This window comes from Bos indicus x Bos taurus, chromosome 23 (genome assembly GCF_003369695.1).
Source record: "Bos indicus x Bos taurus breed Angus x Brahman F1 hybrid chromosome 23, Bos_hybrid_MaternalHap_v2.0, whole genome shotgun sequence".
In the NCBI taxonomy this organism is placed as follows: domain Eukaryota; kingdom Metazoa; phylum Chordata; class Mammalia; order Artiodactyla; family Bovidae; genus Bos; species Bos indicus x Bos taurus.
This window is the reverse complement of record NC_040098.1, coordinates 3,626,050-3,649,425: the sequence shown is the minus strand read 5'-3', so window position 1 is coordinate 3,649,425 and position 23,376 is coordinate 3,626,050. Positions and strand designations below refer to the sequence as shown.

General features: G+C 39.6%; 1 protein-coding gene across 1 annotated transcript in view; it reads left to right on the top strand.

The window, feature by feature from the left end:
* PRIM2 (DNA primase subunit 2) overlaps positions 1 to 23,040 on the top strand; it is a 332,549-nt gene extending 309,509 nt beyond the window's left edge. The window contains exons 13-14 of the mRNA XM_027524206.1: positions 15,495 to 15,563; positions 22,414 to 23,040. Of these exons, the coding sequence (XP_027380007.1) occupies positions 15,495 to 15,563; positions 22,414 to 22,635 (291 nt within the window). The 3' untranslated portion in view covers positions 22,636 to 23,040. The remainder of the gene's footprint in view (positions 1 to 15,494; positions 15,564 to 22,413) is intronic.
* Positions 23,041 to 23,376: the final 336 nt, after the last annotated feature.

Here is a 23,376-nt window from a genome sequence, read left to right as displayed (position 1 = left end):
TTTAATTTTGATGAAATCCAGTATGTTTTTGTTGTTGTTGTTATTTACAGTTTACTGTCATATTTGAAAGTCCATTGCCAAATTCAAAGTTATTGAAAATGGACACATGTATTGTAGGAGTCTTAAAGTTTTAACTCATATTTAAGTCATCAGTCCACTTTGAGTTAATTTTTGTATATGATGTGATATACAGAAGTCCATCTTCATTCTTTTCCATGTAGATGGCCATTTGTCCCAGCATCATTTACTGAAAAGATCATTTTTCCCATCGTAATCATCTTAAGACCCTTGTTAAAATTTCATGGGATGTAATTATATGGCTTTATTTCAATACTCTGTACAATCAAGGTTCCCAAAGATTCTATAGTGTTGGTCAGTATGTTTGTCTTTTTGCCATATAACACTTTTTTTGATTACTAAAATTGTAGTAGATTTTGAATCAGGAGGTTTGAATTTTCCAACTTCATCTTTTTCAGTATTGTTTTGACTGTTTGGAGTCCATTGCAATTCCATGTGAATTTAAGGACTGGCTTTTTCATTTCTGCAGAAAAGGCCATTAGAACTTTCATAGGGATTCCACTGAATCTGTAGTTTGCTTTGGGTAGTATCGATATCCTCTCAATATTATGTTTTTATCTGTGGACAAGGGATTTTTTTTCTTTTTTCTGTTTGTTTAGGTCTTTAATTTCTTTCAGCAGTGTTTTGCAGTTTTCAGCATACCTGTCTTTCGTCTCCTGGTCTTAGTCATTTTATTCTTTTGCATGCTGTTGTAAATGGAACTTTTACTTTGTGTCCTTTTTTGATAGTTGATTGCTAGTGTTAGAACTACAAGTGGTTTCTACAAAGAAATGTTCTTGTATCCAGCAATTTTGCGTAGTTTATTGCTCTAATAGTTTTTTTAACGGATTTTTTAGGATTTTTCTGTATATGAGATCATGTCATCTGTGGATATATATTATAGTTTTGCCTTTTTCATCTGCATTTGAATGCCTTTTATTTCTTGCCTATTTGCTCTGACTCGGACTTAAGTGTGTTTTTGAATAGCAGCAGTGAAAGCAGGCAGCCTTGTCTTGCTTATTCTTGATCTCAGGGCTAAGACTTCGTCTTTCACCGTGAATATGATACTAGCCATAGGTTTTCCATAGATGCCGTTCATTATGTTAAGGAAGTTCCTTTCTATTCTGTGTGTGTGTTTAAACATGAAAGTGTGTTGGATATTTTCAGAAGCCTTTTCAGCATCTGAAGTGACGGTGTGGTTTTTGTCTGTGGTTTACACATTGATCAGTTTTCATCTGTGAGCCACCCTGGCATCAGGGGGATAAATCCTGCTTGGACATGGTTTATAATACTTTTAATGTGCTGCTAGATTTGGTTTGCTAGATATTTTGTATCTTGGGTTCATAAGGTTTATTGGTCTGTAATTTTCTTAATGATATCTTTCTTTGGCTTTGCTGTCAGGGTAATAGCTGGCCTCTTGAGTTGAGTTAGAAAGTGTTGACTCCTTTTTGGAGAAGGACTTGAGACAATTGGGCTTTCCTGGTGGCTCAGACAGTAAAGAATTTACTTGAGGTACGCAAGACCTGGATTCAGTCCCTGGGTTGGGAAGATCCCTGGAGAAGGAAATGGCAACCCACTCTAGTATCCTTGCCTGGAGAATCCCATGGGCAGAGGAGCCTGGTGGGCTATACAGTCCATGGGATCGCAGAGAGTCGGACATGACTGAGCAGCTTTCATTCACTCACTTTCGAAGCATTCAGTTCAGTTAAGTCCCTCAGTCATGTCCGACTCTTTGCGACCCCATGAATTGCAGCACGCCAGGCCTCCCTGTCCATCACCAACTCCTGGAGTTCACTCAAACTCACGTCCATCGAGTTGGTGATGCCATCCATTCGTACTCTTTAAATGTTTGATAGCCATCTGCTGCTGCTGCTAAGTCACTTCAATCGTGTCCGACTCTGTGCAGCCCCATAGACGGCAGCCCACCAGGCTCCCCCATCCCTGGGATTCTCCAGGCAAGAACACTGGAGTGAGTTGCCATTTCCTTCTACAATGCATGAAAGTGAAAAATGAAAGTGAAGTCGCTAGTCTTGGGCTCTCTTTGTTGGGAACTTTTTAAACACTCTATCTCTTTGACTATTATAGGTTTGTTCAGATTTTCTGTCTTCTTAGGTCAGGTTTGGTAATTTGTGTGTTTCTAGCAATTTGTCCATTTTATCGAGGCTACCTAATTTATTGGTATGAAGTTGTTTGTAGTATTCCCTTATGATCTCTTTCAGTGAGGTCATTAGTAATGTCCCCTCTTTCATTGCTGATTTTAGTCTTGGTGTCTTGTCTCATTTTTTTTTTTTCCTTATTCAGTCTTTGTCAAATTTTGTTGATCCTTTCAAAGTAACAAGTTGTTTTTTAATTTTCTCTATTGTATTTCTCTTCTCTATTTTGTTTAATTCTAATTTTTATTTCCTTTTTGTTGGTTTTGGGTTTAGTTTGCTCTTTTTCTGGTATTAAAATTAGGTTATTGATTTGAGCTTTTTCTTCTTTTTTATTGTAGTGTGTACAGCTGGAGATTTCCCCATGAGCATTGCTTTCTCTACATTCTGTATAAGGCTTGGATGTTGTATTTTTGTTTTCATGTGTTTCAAAGTATTTTCCAATTACCCTTATGATTTTCTTCATTCCTTGACCCATTGGTTATGAATGTGTTTAATTTTTACATATTTTTAATTTTCCAGTTTTCTTTGTGTAATTAATTTCACCCCACTTTGATCACAGAAGATGTTTTCTATAATTTCAGTATTTTTAAAACTATTAAGTCTTGTTTGGCCACCTAACAGATGGTCTATCCTGGAGAATGGTCCCTGTGCACTTGAGAAGAATGTGTATTTTTTTTTTGGTGGTTGACCAAAAGAAGGAAATGGCAACCCACTCCAGTACTCTTGCCTAGAAAACTCCATGGATGGAGGAGCCTGGTGGGCTATAGTCCACGGGGTCACAAAGAGTCGGACACGACTGAGCGACTTCACCCCCAAGACAGCTGATGTCAAGTCTTTGTCAGATGAATCCAATGCCTGTGCTTCCAGGGGGACAGTTTGTATTCATTTCTCCTGTGAATGGACCCTGCCTACTTGTTTCTTTCCAAACTTTATAATAATTTCTAGAAAACTGGACATTTGAAATATTCCAGGTTGCTAACTCGGAAAGCCTGACTGTCTGTGCATGCTTGATCTGGGCTCTCCAGTTGCAGGCACAGCTGCATGCAGTGACGGTTCAGCGCTTGACGTGTGGATGATCCACACTGAGAGGTGCTGAGGGCAGTGGTGAGTTCAGGGACCAGCTCTCCTGGGAAAAGAAAAAGACCTTGACTTGTGTCACTTGCTGATTTTTGTTGTGTGAATACTCCTACTGGACACATTATCAACGTGATGTTCAAACCCTTACTTGGGAAGAGATGTGCACAGCTCCCACACACAAGCCAGTGTTGTCCACTCCAGCACACTGCCTGCCATAAGGGGAGAATGCATGCCAGGTTGCAAAGAATTAATATGAAAAGCAAGTGTAAAATATCTTAGTAATTATATTTTTATATTGATTACATATTGAAATGATCATAAACAATACTTATTTAAATAAGATGTATTATTTAAATTGATTTCACATTTCTTTTTACCTTTTTACTTGTAATTTTAGAAAATTTAAAATTGCAAATGTTACTCATTGTGTTCCCATTGCTGAGTATTTCTCTAAATGGTTAGTTGAGACTGTTAAGTATTACAGTGATTTGGTCCTATTTCTATATTCATATTTTAATATTTGCTTCTAACATACAGTCGTGCTTAACCTATTAGAGCCAATATTTACTTTTATGTGTTGACCTATAAATGAGTGAAAATAAGGCTACTCATTTTTCAAGTTTTGATGAATGATTCATCATTTACAAGTATATTTCTGTACTAGTATAGTCCATGGGGTTGCAAAGAGTCAAACACAACTGAACAACTTTCACTTTCCTTTCAGTACTAGTGTTGTTTAAACTGTCTTTTTATTTTTCACTTTGTTTTTTTTTTTTTTTTAAGAGAAGGAGAAAATGTGACTTAGAAATTTTACTCAACATAACCATTAATAATTATTTTAAAGGCAAATCTAATTGGTGCTTCTGGGGAAATTAATAATGATATTAAAACCTTGAAATATGTAAAAATGTATGTTGTTTATAGTTTTTGAAAGGTTGATTAACCTCTCTTTTTCACAGTCCAAAAATTCTCAAGAAGTTAGTGACCATATTAAATCTAAAACTGTTAAATGCCTTTTAATGAAGAAATCTTTCAAAATAGTTTAAAGACTTAAAAGTAACACTATGTCAAGATTTTATGGCAAATATAAATCTCAATGACTCCTTATTCGGTGTTCATATGCTGCTGGCTGCTGCTGCTGCTAAGTCGCTTCAGTCGTGTCCGACTCTGTGCGACCCCATAGATGGCAGCCCACCAGGCTCCCCCGTCCCTGGGATTCTCTAGGCAAGAATACTGGAGTGGGTTGCCATTTCCTTCTCCAATGCATGAAAGTAAAAAGTGAAAGTGAAGTTGCTTAGTTGTGTCTGATTCTTTGAGACCCTACCAGGCTCCTCTGTCCATGGGATTTTCCAGGCAAGAGTACTGGAGCGGGGTGCCATTGCCTTCTCCTTCGGTGTTCACATAAATCTGACCTAAAACTCCTGTGGTCTCCTTAGGTGAGGAGCACAGTGGAATATGGTATCCATCTGTTCATTGCTTTATGAATGGCAGCTGCTCTCAAGAACACCTTCCCTGTCTGTTCCATTTCCATGAACATCTCTTCTGATTTATAAGAATTGCTGCACTTAGTTTTGCTTTTCTTGGTGATATAGTTGAAAATGTGTACATTGTTCTTGATAAATCTTAGAATAGCATTAAGAAAAGATGGGAAGTTGAACTTTAGAATTGGTGTTAGGAGGATATGGTTCCATTTTTGGCTTTATAATAAAAACCTCTGAACATCTAACTTAATATTTGTGTATATCTTTCCTTTTCATTAGGCTGAAGAAGAATGGTCATTTGAAGATTATTTGATATTGTTCAAGGTGATTCAAAGGAAAATCACTTTGAAAGTCAAATAACATATGCCATTTGTTAACCAAGGCTATTAAAGTTTGCTTTCAGTAAAATTGAACTAAAATGGAAAACAAAGTCTTTATTAAAAACACATTCAATTCTGTTTACTGTTATGTATCTTTCTGTCATTATTATTTATTCATGTGGAATTTCTGGTATCTGTAGAGGAATTTCATTCAGTCACGTATGGTCACTGTCTCTTATGATACTTATAATAAAATCCACCTGCCTTCCTGTGGACAAAATACTGTTCTCCCAACTTAGTTCTGTTTCATGATCCGTTTTGTAGACTATTCTCCCAGAGGATTCCTCCTGCCCTCCCTTTTTTTTTGAAAAGCAAACTTAAACTATACAGAAATTAAGTAATTTTTTTTCCATAAGAAGTGTTTCAGATTCTTAGTCTGCTTGCTGTTTAGCCATTTCAGACTTCCTGGTAGTGCTGACCATCAATTTGCAATGTAGTTCTTATTAGACAAAGTTTCTTTTTCAAATGTATGTGTGCATGTATGTGTACGTATGTGTGTGTGTGTATAAAATATGTATGCGCACACTCAGTCATGTCTGACTCTTTGAGACCCCAAGATCTGCAGCCTGCCAGGCTCCTCTATCCATAGGATTTTCCAGGCAGGGATACTGGAGCAGGTTGCCATTTCCTTCTCCAGGCTGTCTTCCTGGCCCAGGGACCAAATTCTTGCCTCTTGAACCTCCTGAACTGGCAGGCAGATTCTGTACCAGCTGGGCCATTGAGGAAGGCCATATTATATATATATGTATATATATATATATATATATATAAATAAAGTATATATATATTTATTTATTTTTCTTTTAATCCTCCAGTGCTTGGAAAAACTTTATTTAAATGACAGATGTTTGGTTTCTTCTAATTTGGTTTGTTTTCAGTAGAGTATCTGATACATCTCTTTTTATAAAATCTTTGAAAATAACTGTTGTCAGGGATAAATCCTTTTCATCATTTCCATAAAGATCACATAGGACACAGTGATTCTGAAGTGGCTGGCTTTTACACTAGGCAAAAAAAAACAAACCGGGATAGCCACAAGGCAGGTGTAACTAGAGAGTAAAGAGTGGGATTGCGATTTTTCACACTTCTCTGCCCCTCTCCGCAGACCTGACAGGAGTCTTGCCTGCCCTTCCCTCCTGTCCTCTCCTCAGTCTTCTCTTTCTCTCCCTCCCCGATTCCAAGTTCACTTGGTTGTTTATGTTTCCCTAAAGTTTAAATCCTTTAACCCAAATGTTAGACATATCTTTAATAATTCAAAACCTTTATCCAAATACAGTAAAAGACAGTGGGACATTTTCTTTTTTTGGGGGGGACACTTTCAATATTTGGGTTTTCATATTGTGGATGAAAGTATAATAAGGAAATGATGTAATATGATTATTAAACAGCATAATCCATCTTTCAGAAAGCCTCTTATATTTAGAATTTAGCTGACTTGCAGGACATTTCAGGATTTATGAGGGATGGCATAGTACAATTCTCTAGCTGGAGAGGGTCACCGTTTTGGATTCGATTCTACCAGGCATTACAAGGGCCTAAATTGCTGTAAGCATTCTTTTTTTAACATGTTTGCATATATATGGGAAGAGCAGATTTAGAGAGCTGGTAATTAAGTAAAATAACCAGAACAGTGTCTGATATGGATGGAGCAGGAGTCCCTATTACTCCTCACCTTGAGCCCATCCCTTGTCCCTGAAAAGGCAAGCAAGCAAGCAAGCAGAACAGCTTGCAGTGCGTCCAAGTCTGGTTCACTGCGGTGGGGTCTGTGTGCAGGATGTTCACTGGGGGTGTTCTCGGGTCAGCACCTGATAGGGTGGGAGCAGAAGGGGAGTGGTCTCTCCCCTCTGAGGGGGATGGCCCTGTGACTGGTCCCTGATGGGGCATGACCTTCATGTGCCACATCGGCAGTCAGAGTCGGGCTGCTGTCAGATCTCCCGAGCTGCTGGGACAGCACGGCCTTCAGTATCAGTGGCCTCTAAGCCTGAAGACCTGCATGCCCGTCCTGAGGGGATGGTGCGGCCTCAGTTATCTGCCTTCAGGGAGAGCTAGTAGGACACCAGATCTTCAAGCTAAAAATTGGGGCGACATCCACGGCTGGTCCCAGGGCTCTCAAGGATGTCCCCTGCTCTCATTATGTCTCCCCATTGTCCACAGTCCGTGTCCCCCCAGAAGTCCTTCATATTGAGGTCAGATCATCTTTCTAGTATGTTTGAGAGTCTGCCCATTCCCAAGAGCCTTGCTTGGAGCGTCTGTGCCTCCTTTGCATGTTGTCCTGTGTCTGGGTTGCTCTGATGCTTTATACTTTATCTTTGACACTGTGGTTCATTGTTACCACCTGGTTCCATCCTCTGCAAATTCTCATATTGAGCCGCCCCCGCCTTGTAGCATCCTCTGCTCCTGTCAGGTCAGTGCCTGTTCTGGACTGCTTGTTCCCTTGTTTGTCCTTCCCTCCAAATTGACTCTGTGCCCTTACTCTCCCCAGGGGCATAAGTGGTATCTTTCATCTCTATAAACCCGACGCTGGACTCCCTTCCAGGGGCCTAGTGAATGTAGACCACATGGGTGGAGACAGTGACTGACTTGGTTCACAGTCTGAAAGCTTGTCTGAGAGGTATGGGCTGAGGCTGCTGTGTGCACAGACCAGGATAACTATACACAGCAATGGCAGATTTCTGCATTTGGATTTCAGTTAATTTGATGGTGCGTTGTCACTCTCTTCTCCAGAGTGTCCTCAGATATGACTAGAGAAACCTCTCAAGCCCTTTTAAAGCCTGTGGAAGAACTGGATTAAGTTAGCAATTTTCTCTGTGGTGCTATACCAAAAAATAAAGAGAGAATTGGAAATCAAGTGTCTAATTGCAGAGGTTCTGGTAAAAGTACTCTAAGACAGATTCAAACAGAAGGAAGTTTCTTTGGGGAGGAAAGACATTTATTTTATGGCTCAATAAACATTTTCTGAGCACCATCCATGTTGCTTAGTTTTCCATATGTTCAAATCTGGAAACAGAAAGATGATTAAGAAACTGTGTTAGAGCTTTTAGTCTGGTGGCATTAAAGGGCATAATTAACTATAATGAAGTTTGAGAAGTTCTTTTAAAAATTATCCTAAATGCTAGTTGAAGAGCCAGAGGGAGAAGACCTGCTGAGGAGGGTGGGGGTAACACCTAGGAGTGCTTCCCGCAGGAAGTGATGTTTGCACTGAGTGAGGAGGTAGGGGTAGGAGTACCCTGGAGGGAGGTCAGGCTGGTCAGGCCACAGGGGCAGCGTCCATCCAGCATCAGCAAGTATGATAGGATATGTCTGCATTCCAGTCACCTTCCAGATCCTGGGAATATAGCAGTGAGCTAATAACATGGCCTCTACCTTCTCGGAGGAGATGCTCAAGTGGAAACAGGTGGTAGAGAAATCCAGTGTGGTGAGACAAGGCTCTGCTGGGAGGCGGTGAGCATGGTCAAATAAAGTCCTAGTGTATTCTGGGCAGCCTGGTCCTGTGAGAGCTGTGAACACAGGTTCTAGGAACAGACTAGTTGAGAAGCACTACCCTGGTAAACCTTGCCCTGAAGAAACTAGGGAATTCTGGACTAGACCATATCAAATGGCGCATTAGACCAAAAACACCCTCTGAGAAATCACTGGAATTTTGTGAGCTGAAATTGCAAAGCACATCCCATGGGAGAAGCTGGGCTGGAGGTGAGGCCCCAGGACGGGCGGGCAGGAGGGTCCCGGGGGAGGCTGTGTCCTGACGGTCACTGCCGTGCAGGAGCCAGCAATGCCAGGGTTAGGCCTGGACTGCAGGGAAGCTTCCTCTGGGGTTGGATCAGCAGCAGTCTTGAGTGAGGATGGAGGAACCAAGAAGTTTTGCCATAAAAAGGGGATGACGAGGGCCTGAACAATGGGGAGGAAAAGATGGGTCTTAAGGACCTTTGGAGGTAGAAATAATTCAATTGGCTAACTATTATAGACAATGAAGAGTGAGTTAGAAGGATTCATGGCACATGGTGTTTTAACACATTGCAGCACATTTTCAGGAGTGGGAAGCCTGCTCCTGACCTGCCGGCAGGTGAAGGTCATGGCAGGGTCATCATGTATCTGGGAGAAACAGGAGCCAGATAAATGAGCTCAAAAGTGTTCCGGACTCTGCATCATGACTGTTTCTCTTACCTTCAAAATAAAGTTAGAAAGGGAGTTGGAAAATATTAGCAAATATCTCCTTGAAAGGTTGACTTTTAAAGAAAGAAACACACTTGTTATCACTTTTAAATAAAACAGAACATGACCTTGAGTTAGAGATAGTTGAGTTGCGTGTCTCTCCCCGCCCTGCCCCCTTGCACAAAGCCCAGGACGGGCAGGTCGCTGCATCCTGCCGCCAGAGAAGCCTCTGGAACTTGTGGCAGGTGCCAAAATGAAGGTGTAGAGGAAGTGTCAGGGAGCTGAAGTTATAAAATGTCATTGAAATTCCTCCTTCACATATGTGTACGTGTGTGTGCAAGTGTACTTCGGGTCACATGTCTGCCAGTAGGCTGTGGAGGAACACAAGCCAGATGAGAAAACTGCCACCTTACTTCTCTCTGCCCTTCTCTGCAAGGTTATCTTGGTTATCAGCTGTTTTATTGGCATTCAAGACCAAACAGTAATTTGCCTTGATGATAAAATAGTCGATGAAGTGTAATACTGTTACCAAACTTAGTAAGTACCAACATGGTGAATGTCTTATAAAAACGGCAAACTGCATTGTTTAAAAAAAAAAAAAAGGAAAAATCATCTAATATTCTTCTTGATGGACTTTAGTCCGCTGATAAGTAGTTTAAGATACATAGAAAAAAAGTTAAAGAACATAAGTTACCAAAATATAGTAGTAAGATACTGCTTTTCCTTTTAATTTTTCTTAACCTTCTGACTACTGATGAAGTAGACTAGAATGATTGTTGTGCTTTACATTTTGTACTCTAGCCTGGAAATATTGACATTAAAAACCAAACTCAAATTGGCATTTGAGCAATATTCTTAGACCTTCATTGGAATTTTTCTTTAAATAACAAGCTTTTGTTTTCAAATAAGCCTTTATTTAATACGATTCTTCAGACTGTATTTTTCTAAAGCAGAATTAAGAAACTTCTAGCGTAGACATCAGAATTGGCACTTGATTTGGTTTCCTTCTTAAAGGACTATTTGGTACCGATGCTGGTTCATGAGGAAGCTGTGGTGCATCGTCTCTTCCCGAAGGACCGGGGAGCAGGGAAACTCATGCCCCTGCTGGGTGAGCGCAGTTGCGGGCAGGCCATGCAGAGCAGCTCTGGGCTCTGTCCTGTGGACCCATTGCTTGGGCCTTTCACACTCTGCTCCCACCTGCCTCCCTCACCTTCCTGTTTATGTTGTCTTGTCTCCTTACATTCCCTCCTTCCTCCGGTAGAGCTTCTCACCCTATGAGTGTGTGTCTCTCTCTCTGGTTCTTTCAAACCCCCACTCTGGCCAGCCCTGCCTCTGAGCCCAGCCTTGGTGAGCTGGCCCTTCAGGAGCTCAATGAGACAAACACTGTCCAGAAAGTGCTACTGCCTGACTACTTCCTCATTCTGGCTTTTCTACAAAAATATTTTTTCTTTAAAAAATTTTAATATCATATTGAAAGGTTGTTGTTGAATCACGCAAAGACGCCCAGATTCTCAGCCTCTGGAGGAGACGAATTCAGTCCGGGGCCAGAGACGAGGCTTGATCGCTCGGAGCTTTTGTGTAATAAAGTTTTATTAAAATATAAAGGAGAGAAAGCTTCTGACATAGGCATCAGAAGGGGCAGAAAGAGTACCCTCTTGCTAGTCTTCAGCTGGATGTTAATATAGTCACTAGCAGTCTGTTAATAAAAGAAAGGAATGTCTTAAAACTCAGAATGGCACCAGGCCCCTCACCCGTAAGATGCATTTTGGGATAATCTTGGCACCAAATGGTTCATACTGGGCCATAAAATGATTAACTTGAATCTTGAAGAAGGGCAGATCACCATACAATTAGTTTCATTTACATAGATTAGGGGAACAATATCTGAATATAACATACTGGTTTGTCAAGTAGGTTCTGAGCCAAGAGGCAGAACCGACTTGAAGACAGAGTTTGGGGTAAATGCATAGTACATTAGCATAGCTTAAAACAATCATTTCCATAAGAAAAAGGCAATGGTTATCTCTAGGTTTGAGAATAATTAACTTCAGGTGAAACCAGGTGTCATTATGGCAACACAGTATTTGAAGAGAAACCTCCTTTTAAATTTGTATAGAGAAGGAAAAAATATCTCTAGTTTGTTTCCTCCTGCCTCTTAAGAGAGAGAAAAATGTCTGACACTTGAAGGCTATTTCCTGTTTGGAGACCCCTGGCCTTCTTGCCTGTTACCCTCTCAATATGCAGCACATGATAACACAAAAAATATGTAAGCAAGCACATTATGAACTAACTTTCTGTGTACCCCCTCTCCCACCAAGTATATTTTAAAAAAACATGGTTAGGTACGTTCAACATTGACACTATAAAATATTACCATGTCCAGTATTTCTTCTTTCTTGAGAAAATATAAAAGAAAATTTCAGCTTCAAGGAAAAGCACAGCACTTCTGGTTGAAGTTAACATCTCTTCGAGCTCATGGTGGCCTGGCTGTAAGTCAGGCACATCTGTCCACAGCCCAGGGGCTCAGACTCTTCTGTTAAAACTTAGCACTTTAGAAAAGGTCACTTGAATTACGACTACATGAAACATTTAAACTCTGAATGAGACCAGCTCTTCCTAAAGACCCTGTGTTTCAGGAATATATAAAACCATATAGTGCTGTGGTGGAGCATTTTCACATGGAGCAGCTGTCCCCCTACCCCCCACCAACAATAGTCAGCATCTGTTGCAGAGCCCCCCTCCCTCCCACCCCCGTCTGTCCCCTGGACTCGTGCCGTGAGCTCACCCTCTCTACCTGCCCCCGGCACAGCAGGCAGGCTGTCCTGGGAAAAGTGCATGTTTGTGTCACACCTGTGCTCTGAGCGACGCTCCCGTTCCCCGCGGGAGAACCAAACTTCACTCAGTGCCCAGTTCAGTTCACTTCAGTCTTCCCGGAGCTTGCTTAAACTCATGTCCATCGAGTCGGTGATGCCATCCAACCATCTCATCCTCTGCCTTCCCTTTCTCCTGCCTTCAGTCCTTCCCCATCAGTGCCAGGACCCTTGCATTTCTTTTCATGTATCTCTTTAATGTAGATCATAATGGGAAACTAAAGTATATGTTTTTGTTTTTGTTTTTGTTTTTGAATAGTAATGATCCAGCCTGACCTTTACTGTGCTGTGTCAAGTCCATTCTCTACATCTGCATCTCTATTCCTGCCCTGCAGCTAGGTTCATCAGTACCATTTTTCTGAATTCCACATATGTGTTAATATACAGTATTTGTTTTTCTGACTTACTTGAAGGAGAGGATGGGATGAATTTAGAGAGTAGCATTGGCACATATACACAATTGTGTGTAAAATAGTTCAGTGGAAATTTGCTGTATCATGCAGGAAGCTCATGATGACCTAGAGGGGTGGGATTGGAGGTTCAAGAGGTAGGGGATATATGTATACATGAAACTGATAAATTAGAGCTGATTCATGATTCATGAATAATTCATGTGTATGGCAGAATTATCAGCACATTATTATAAACCGATTATGCTCCGACTAAAATCTTTTTTAAATAAAAAATAAATTGCCAAAAAATAGAATAGTAATGTTTCACATTTTCTATCTTAATTTAAAACACGTAAGTTTTTTAAGGATAAACTGTCTCAATGAAAATAAGATCATTCAGCTGTAAGATTTTTCAATTTATAATTCTTTCCACAGTTAAATGGCCTTGAGTAGACAGGCACCCCTAGGGCTTCCCAGGGTGCTAGTGGTAAAGAACCCACCTGCTAATGCAGGTTCAATCCCTGGGCTGGGCAGATCCCCTGGAGCAGGAAATGGCAACTTGCTCCAGTATTTCTTGCCGGGGAAATCCCATGGACAGAGGAGCTTGGCAGGCTACAGTCCATGGGACCCACAAACAGCCAGACATGACTGAGCACAGACAGACTCCCCTGTTCTGGGAAGGGCTGTTTCTTCATAATCCCTACCAGTAACCCCCAGTCACCTCAGGGCACCTTTCTCTCAGCTTTCCCTGCTGGCTCACTGACCGTCTCCCAGGCTGGTCAGTTGTTGCCTGTCTTCTTCTTGGGACACAGTTCATCCAGTGAAAAGCACTATGACCTCTTCCCCTACTGCACCTTTACAGATGTGCAGAAACCTCATTCACTCAAATGTGCTGCTGCACAGTCAGCGAAGTTGTTTAAGGATAGATGGGCAAATGATTTATTTATGAATTTGCAAGAAAACTTTCAATAAAAATTCTTCATAGGAAGATGAAATAAAAGAGGAAAAGTAAATGGTTTTCATTAAGGAAGAGCCTAGTCTCTGGAGTGGAGTAGGAATTGGGGTAGAAAGAGGATTGTTGTATGATTTTTTTTTTAATCTAAATTCAATTTTTTAATGGAACCTAAAATTTAAAGATACATCGTCTTTCCTTGCATTCTATGGTTTCTATGTCAATTTCTCATAATAACTTTTTATATGTGTACCTTACCCAACTACGTAATTTTACTATTATGTTTCTTACATATTATAAAAGTATTGTTTTATAGTATGTTTCCCAAACATATAGATTCTATTATTACATATAATGTTACATATTTTGCAAGATATTTAAATATACTATATATATATATATAAACAAGAAGTGTGTATGCATAGAATAGGATGTTAGATTCACTGTTTTGTTTTTACACAAAGGGAATTTATTCCATACCACACAGTTGAGGTTTTTGTCCGTTTCTGTGAATTTATTTTCTCCCAGGTAATTTATGGCATCATTTAAACTTAAGTTTATATTTAAAGTCCTTGCTTCTCCAAGATTGTAATTTGCAGACATTAACACCTTGGTATCACTGATGTTTGCCAGTTCTCAACTGCAAGTTCATCTCCGCACAGTTGACTTATCCATGTGTAAAAACATTGGCAAATATGAGCTCAGAATGTTTGAATTACTTTAAAAACTTTGTGACTTTCTTCATTTTAAAGATTTACAGTCATTTTAAATTGATGTGTTTTTCATTTTGCTCTAATAATTCAAGAAAAGTGGACAGGTCACATGGGTAGACAGGCAGGATCCTGGGTGCTATGATTGGTTGGCATTTACACAGTTTTTTCATGTAGGGTTTAGTAAAAGGTGACCTGAAATTTAGAAATGTAATCTGTAAGACAGTCAGAGAAAACGTTCTTTTAAGTACACCCCTGTCAGTATAATGTGCTGCTTATTCTGCACTGTAATTTTTTTTGTATCTGTCAAAAGATGTAAGCTATATTCAGTAAGGAGGACAGCAAGAATTTGAGACTTCACTTACATTTCTTTTTCTGATAGGAAGTTCATGCTTTTGAAAAAGGATAGAAATTAACATTTCTCTAGAATTATTTTTTTCCTTCATTCGAGGCTATTTCTTACTTCCAGCATTGTACTGTGTTTTATGAACAGGCCACATATATATTTTATTTGTCAGGAGAAGTGATGAATATTTACAAATTTCAGCTGGCATTGCACTCTGCTGATAAGGATGGGAGTTTACGTGGCTCTGAAGAGGTTACATGAAGTGGAATTGGGAAGCAAATTGTATTTACACAATATGGGATGATGTTCCTAATAGGTGTTCTATTTACTCTCACATTTTGCTGAGCTTTACTAGAAATAACTTCATTTCAAAAAGGACAAATCTGATTGAAGGCAAAAGCATTCCCTCTCCACAGATACTCATCCAAAGGCTTTACATTAGGTTTTCCTGATGGGCACACAGCTGTATTTTATACTATTTTTGTACAAAGTGGTAATGTGGAAAATAAAACTCTAAATAGTATACTTGATTGCTTCATGCACCAACCATTTAAGTTACTAGATTTATATTTACAATTTTGGAAGATGTGTTGCAATATGATATTCTGAGAATAACTGTCAAAATCATAATGCTGGGATTTCTTTTCATCTTGTTGTCAAGGTAAAGTTATTGAAATTCACAGTCAGGAGGTCAGAAAGATCACTTCTTATCTCTTATCATCAGTGGTTTAATGCCAACCTAAACAGCTACTGTGTAATGTCAAAATTATCACAGTGCCCAGGCTGCAGGGGTACAACGTACCACATGATTTAATGTATTTCCTGTCTGGAATGAAGATTATGAAAAGGCCAGCAAGCAGGAGCTACAGTGGTTTAGAAGAAAATTAATTTCTAATTTTTCTTTCTCTTTTTTCCCTTCATTTTTAGATTTTGGATTTAGTAAAAGGGACGCATTACCAGGTAGCCTGTCAGAAGTTCTTTGAGATGACACATAATGTAAGTAAATTTTTAAACTTTATAACCTTATCCTTTGTCTTCTGTTAGTGTTTGATTCAGGAGTTTTTGCTACAGCAGTAGAAACCACTCCAGCTGTTTTCAGGGGAAAGGGATTTATTACACAACATGAGGTTGCTTATAAAATTTATAGAAGGGGCAGGGAATTAAGCTTGGATGCTGGAGAACCAGCAATAGTGTAACTAAGAAAAACTATATTCTGAGAAAATCTTACTTTGCTATGGCTACCACCTACCCCTCCACTTCTATGGATGAGACCAAGGGTTGGCATTTTTTCTGTAAAGGACCAGGTCATGACAGGTCCACGTGCCCTTTGTCACAGCTGCTCCTCTCTGCTGTTGTCATGCAAAAGCAGCCTAGACATTGTGGGAAGGAGCAGGCTTGCGTCTGTCCCGGGAGAACTTTATTTATAGGAGCACATGGTGGGCTGGACTGGGCCCTCAGGCCTTAGGTCCCCAATCCTCAGAGTAGGTGTGGAATGCTGACTGCTGTTGTCCAGAAGAACCAAAGGCTTTTGCCATCTTCCTTGTAGAAAATTGAATGCTTTTACTTGTGACTGCTCCCTCATGTTACTTTAGTCTGTTTCTTAGTCTCATGTTTATCTGCTTGGCAGACCCTAGGTTATGCAGTGGACCCCCAAGCTGCAAGGGAGTCAGGGAACTGTGTTTGGTTGTTTTCTTGCCAGACTCCTGTACAAAAGGCCTGCTAGTAGGTTCTGAGAGGTGTCATGCTTAGGTCACAAACTCAGAGGTCTGCAGGGGTCAGGCAGATAACCCAGACAAGTGAAATTGCCTGAGATGAACACCACTGACAAGTCACACTGCTAGAGTTGTGAACGTTGACAAGTTTTGCGGCTGTGTGCAGGCTGACAGTGTGAGCAGGTCAACTTAGCTCACAGACCCCCGTTTGCAGTCACTGGTCCTGATCATGGCTTTCTAACATGGGACAGAAAGCCAAGAATGGACCTGGGCCATGCACCCTTGAAACATTTTTTCTCTAAGTACATATTGCACATTTTTGGAGCCTAGTGTTTATCAGGTTTCAGAAGGATCCATGATCCTCCCAAAAAAGGTGCTACATGTATGGAATTCATCATCAGCTACCACGGTACTTTAAGTTTTATAATCAGTTTTATGTTTTCTGGTTTTCATGAAATCATTTTTCTTTTGTGGTTATATAATTGCAGAATTTCTTACATTAAATTTTTTAGGACAAATATATCTTATAACATCACTGATAGTAATGAAAATAATAATAATATTGAATAATATCAGCCAACACCTACAAAACCCTTCATGTATGCCAGGCCCAGCACTTAGTGCTCTGGACATATTGGTCCTTTGGTTCACACCGCAGAGTAGAGTAAGCCCGATCCACATCCCCATCATGTCAGAGCTTAGAGAGTCTGAGGGATTAAGGCCCTAAAGGGTGAAGCTTGGATTTGAACAGGCTGTCAAAGCCCTCACCTGGAGCTTTTGAACCAATCCTGACTGCTGTTCTGGAGCACCTGAAACTGTGTTTGTAATAACAACTGTGGAGGCCATTAGTATTTTCCTGTCTAGATTCACAATCCAGACTTCACATTTTACTTTAAAAAATAAGCGGGCCTAGTAATTCAACACGACTCGCCTGAGGGACCACAGCTGGTTAGTGGGAGGTCTGGAAACAGAATTCTGGAGACAGAATCCTGGTCTGCTCTGGGCCGTGGGTCCAGTCCTCTTACTCTTACACCTAACTGTTGAAAATAGTGGTTTTATTTGAAAACATAAAAATTTTATTTTTACAAAGTTGAAAGGACTAAATGTCAATATAGTAGTGAACAACAAATTGTCATCAGTTTTATTAAAATAGGAATCTCAACAGATGAGCCACATGTTTGGTATTTTCAGCATCAGCCTTGCACAACTCTCCCCTATAGACTGTATTCTTTAATTTGCTTGCTCAACTTGAAAATTTTAATTTAATTTAATTCTTAATTATTTGTGGACCTTTTTAAGTAAGAGGCCTTATAACTTTGACAAATTAAGGTCAACTTAGGTAACCTCTTTTTTTAAGAAGATATGAAAATTATATTTAACACTGAGTCTGTGACATTGCTAAAAAGTAAGATGTGTTTATTTCTCAGATCGGCTTTTGTAGCATCTCTCCTATTGATTATTTCTATAAGAGTATTACTACTATTGCCAGTGTTTAAAACTTGCCTTAGATTAATGAAGAGACTAAAAAGACACATGTCTAAATCCTCCCACATATAGAAAATTTACTTTAAACCACATATAAATCAATGGAATAAAAAGGCTGTTTGTATTCACTAAATGTCTCCCTATAGATTTTTTGTTGTGAATCTCTCTCTTCACTTACTATTTTTTCTAATTTAATTTAAAAACAAAGTCTATTTTTATTGTCATGTTGCTATCATTCTGCCTGCTTTTCCCAAAAAACCTGTGATTATTTTTTTGAGCCCTGTGTGATCCAACTCACTTTAATGAAAGTTTTGAAAATGAACCAGTTAGCTGATAACATTTACAGCAGTGCTGTGATGGTTCCATATGGCTTTTTTTGGTAAGACCAGCTGCCTCATTATAAGCTGTCATTGAAAACCTCTTGATTAAAACCCAAACATCCCATAGGTAAAACAGTATTGCTTCCATTCCTTCAGAATCCACATTTGCTACAGCAGATATATAAAACCTTTGTTACTGTGAAGGTCGTCGTGTGCAAAACATGCTGATTCAAAGCAGATGTTAGAGAGAGATTCACTTAGTAGATATCAAAGGCGGGCCTGCTTGAAATCTGTTTTCTTCAATATTTTTAGAGAGCAATATTTTATATTGTAGTGATTTTTTAAAAATTTTGTCATACTCTGTTTGTAAATGAAAATACTAGGCCTTTGTGTAGATTAAACTCTGGATTTTAATTGAAAATTGTTTCTTTAGAAATAGGTCTCTTTAGGTACTGAGTCATTCTGGATACTTATTTTCCAAACAGCTTAGCATAATTCCTTTTCACTATAAGAGATCTCTATACAAATCTTACTAAAATCTATCACACATTTTCCTATAGTCTTAAATAGGATATACCAAGTACACTTAAGCTTTTAATCCTTGCTCAAGATCACTTTGGGGATCAGTCAGAACCCTGGGCCAGGAGCACCACTGTCTCTTGTGTGGGTCACTCACTGCAGCAGCTTCCTGACTCCTTCCCCAGCAGCTGCGCACTTATCTGCCCAGTTCCTTCTCCTCCACACGGCTGCCAGGTCGCTTGTAAAACAGAGAAATCTGACCATTTCAGTAATGTGCTTTTTAAAAACATTTAAAAAGCCTTCCCCATCCCTCTTAAGAGGAAACTCAAAATTTATGATGTAGCCTATAAAGGTCTCCATTCCACCTCTTTCTTCTGCTCACCTTTTGTTAGATCTTTGCTTTGGGACTTCCAAGTTCATAGGACAGAGTGAAGATGCGTCACAGGATTTCCCTCTCTCAGTACTTAACAGAAAGTAGAAAACATAATAATAGTAAAAAAATTATTAACCACAAAGAAAAATATCAACAGTAGCAACCAAACAAGAAAAAAGGCAAGGAGGGAAACATTCACAGCAAACAAAATTGTGAAAATTCTCACTTAGTATTTCCAAATATAGAATGAAGCAAACTGATTCTCACCCCCCCCTTTGTTTTTTAATGAGAAGTAAAGGTAATAATGGGGCTTCGCAGGAGGCACAGGTTCTATTCCTGGGTTGGGAAGATTCCCTACAGTAGGAAATGGCAACCTGCTTCAGTATTCTTGCCCGGAGAATTCCACGGACAGAGGAGCCTGTAGGGCTATAGTTTATGGGGCTGCAGAGAGTCAGACATGACTTGAGTGCCACCACCACACAAACGAAGTAACATAACTTCTAAGCATTAAGTGAAGTGGGAGATTTTGATGTGGATAAATCTCTTACTCTATTCTTTTTACTAATTGGATTTAAAGTAAAATCTGTTTTCATTCTATTTGGTTTATGCTTCTCCCCTTCCTCCCTATAACTTCCTAGTTTTATGTTCCTGAACAGGATGAAAGATAACTTCCTTCAGCCAAAAATAAAAGTGAAAGAAAGAAAAATTTCAAAAGAAATACCCCATCTTAGAAGAAATATAGTCCAGTAAACAGAAGGAAACTCTTCATAAGTTCATCATGCTATCAGGCATCTTAATAGATGTTTGGTAAAATTAGCTTATTTAACAAAATGAGTTAAGAAAGGGCGATTGCAGACCTAAGAGAGAAAGTTGGGAAACATGACATCACACAGAACCTAGGTTACAGCCCTCATTTCAATACCCTTGGCATTATTTAGTTGGTTAATAAAAATATTAATTAAAACGGATTACATTTCAAATGTAACCTAACATTACATTTTGGGCTTCCTTGGTGGCTCAAATGGTAAAGAATCTGCCTGCATGCAAGTGATCTGGGTTCGATCCCTGGGTCAGGAATATCCCCTGGAGAAGGGAATGGCTACCCACTAGTACTCTTGCCTGAAGAATTCCACGGACAGAGGAGCCTGGCGGGCTACAGTCCGTGGAGTCTCTAAGTGTTGGACACAGCTAAGCAACTAACACAAACAAAATATTACCTTTTAAACTTAAAACATTTGAGTGTCATTTATTTGCTAATTTTCTGATATAAAGGCAAAGTCTTTTATTTGAGTATAGTTTAGGGATGGGAATTTGATTTCATTTTTTTTCGAAAACCATACACATAATACACCACCACTGATTTCCAGTTTATGTTTCTTTAAAGTGGAAAAAGAACTTAATGATAATACAAAGCAGTATGAATGATCTTTCTCCCTGTCTTTTTGAGAATTCAGGTTGTTTTATTTTTAACTTGCCTTTCTTGAATCTTTCCAAAGCATTTAATGTAGATTTCTTAGACCCAACAACCCTTTCTTTTTATCCTCATATTTCCTTGGTTTTCCTCGTAGCAGCCCTGTGACATAACTATTATTACCCCCATTTCAGGGGAGAAGAAACTGATGCTTAATATAAAGTGAAAACTGAAAGTGAAGTCATTCAGTCGTGTCAGACTCTCTGCGACCCCATAAACTGTAGCCTACCAGGCTCCTCTGTCCTTGGGATTTTCCCGGCAAGGGTACTGGAGTGGGTTGCCATTTCCTTCTCCAGGGCATCTTCCCAACCCAGGGATTGAACCTCGGTCTCCCACATTGCAGGCAGATGCTTTACCATCTGAGCCACTAGAGAAGCCTGGTGTATAAAATATAAAGTTGACCACATTTCATTTTGTCCACGTTAAAATCTAATCATTCAGTTTACTCCACAGATATCTGTGATAGATATTTTGACAGTTTTAACAACTTGAAACAAGGTGTAGAAAATATGTAATTAATGATCACAAAAGGTGCTAGCTTGTTTTTGCATAAAGTGACCCACCTGTGCTTTTTATAATTCTTACAGACAGTTTTATCTCTAAAATAATATTTATAATGCTGTGATTGTAAGTTTGACTTTGCATAAAACCCCTTAAAACAGATTTCAGAGTAACTAAGTGACCTAAAGGCCTGAATTCTAATTCAGGCACAACTGGTTATTAGTGCCGTGACTGTGTCTAAACCATTTGGGTCTCACTTTCTTAGTCTGTGCTTGGAGGAGATTCAATTTAAAGGATTCCTTATATCTTTCCAATCTCTAGAATTCTTTATTTATAAAAGCAAAGCCTACTGGTTGAAAATGTGCTGGGAAATGAACTTACTTTTCATGAAACACTTTGTAAAATGCAAACTTTATATTGAATCTCCCAGTTTTTAATGAATTGAGTGAAAAACAATATAATAAAGAAGTTCACAAAATGACTCCATTGTTAATAAAAATTATAGATAAAACATTCAGTAAATATTTTGAAACTAAGCAGAAAAGGAGCAGATAAAAAAATTTTCTTAGTGATCTGGGTAATAACTCGTAAGTCAGTGTGTCCACTATCAATCTGCTATACACTGAATTATTATAAAATTATTGGTCCGACATGTATCAACAATGACTACAGAGAATCAGAGAACCCTGGGATTCTCAAGTAAGTTTTACCAGGAAAGATCTTCTTTCTGTTTATTGGTCTACTTTTTAAGGTTCATCCTGAACTGTAATGGTAACTTTAACCCCCTGCTAATCCATTTTAATCCACCATAAGATTGCACATATCTTTAATCACATCACTTCCCTTCTTAAGAAATGTTAGTGACCACTAAAAATTTTGACCCTGCGCAGCTGGGTCTGGGTTACTGACACAGCTGTCGGATGTCTCTGCGCCCTGGCCGCGGCCTCACCCAGCCTCGTGTCCTGTCGCCCCTTTCTGTGCCTTGTATACCAGCCCGCCCGCAGTTCCTGCTTTTCCAGGCAGCCCTCTGTCCCCTGCTCCTGGGGACCCACTGCTTGTAGGCCCTCACCCTCATCGTCCCAGCTGTTACTCTCTCATCCTTCTAGACTCAGCTCATTAGGAAGATCCTCCTCTTTTCTTTTCTTGTTTTTTAAACAAATATTGACTGACAAGATGCCAAGCATTTTGCTCTGACGTGCCTTTGAGCGTCTGAGGTGTCAGGTAGGAGGTGGGTGGGGAAGCAGGGGTCTGAGCTGGAAGTACCCCTCACTGCTCGTTACTGTCGGGGGTGGCTGGAGCTCCCTGTGAGTGAGATTGTGTGAGTGGTGGTTGAGATTTTGAAGGAGAATCTGTGTTTCAGATGTTGAGTAGGTTCTGAATGAGGTCTGGATGGTTCTTCACACCCCCTTTATTTGTACTTTTGTTATGTACGTATTATTGTGACACACATCTGCTTCTTGTGCAGGTGGATGATTGTGGCTTTTCTTTGAGTCATCCAAACCAGTTCTTTTTTGAGAGCCAGCGGATCCTCAGTGGAGGTAAAGACATCAAGAAGGATTCTGTCCAACCTGAAACGCCCCAACCCAGACCGAGTGTCCAGAGAAGCAAGGATTCGTCCTCCACTTTGGACTCACTCAGCTCCGCTCTGGACATGGATCTGGAGGAACTGGAGGAGTTGCTTCAGTGAATGGTTCCTGGGCAGTTGGTAGCCCATCTTCTTCACTGGCTTTTATTTTCAGCTTCGCAATTTTGCCTTTTTCTTTTTCGTCACCTTCTCCCTCTGCCCTACCTCCTTCATCCATCCACATGTGCATGCTTCTCAGGAAGGCAGGCTTGCAGGTAAAAACAAAGACCTCCAGTGTATTTTGCTTTGTCAAAAGAGAAGAGGAAGTATTTCTTTTGAAATACAACACTTGAATGATGTGACTTAAGTCCTATTTTAGGAGAGAAAGCAGCATTCTGGACTGGTTACTGTCGTCTAGAAACAGTACAACTGAGAACAGCTTTTAGTTTAACGCTTATCACTGTAATGTTGACCCAGACCTTTTCTGGACCATCTTTGTTAATAAATATCAAAATGTATATAATTGTATGTCTGCATATAATTGTGAGACTCATATTATGCCTTTGCCTCAGGTTTTAATGTGGTATTCTGGAATATTCAACATATTGCCAAATTTTAAACTTTTTCTGCTTCCTTTTTCTCTTGAGTTGGCCATTTGAAGTTATTCTGCATTAGCAAGAGAATTTTTGCCCCTTTGAATGGGAGCAAACTCTATTGAAGTGAGTTGTGACTCAGGAATTAAGAGAAACTGAATGTGTACAGTCACTCATACTGTTATAAGGAATAGAAGGGTTTTATTATATAAAACCATAGTATTCCTTTTCCGCTGCCACTTCCACTCTCTTGGGGGGACAGCCATCACTA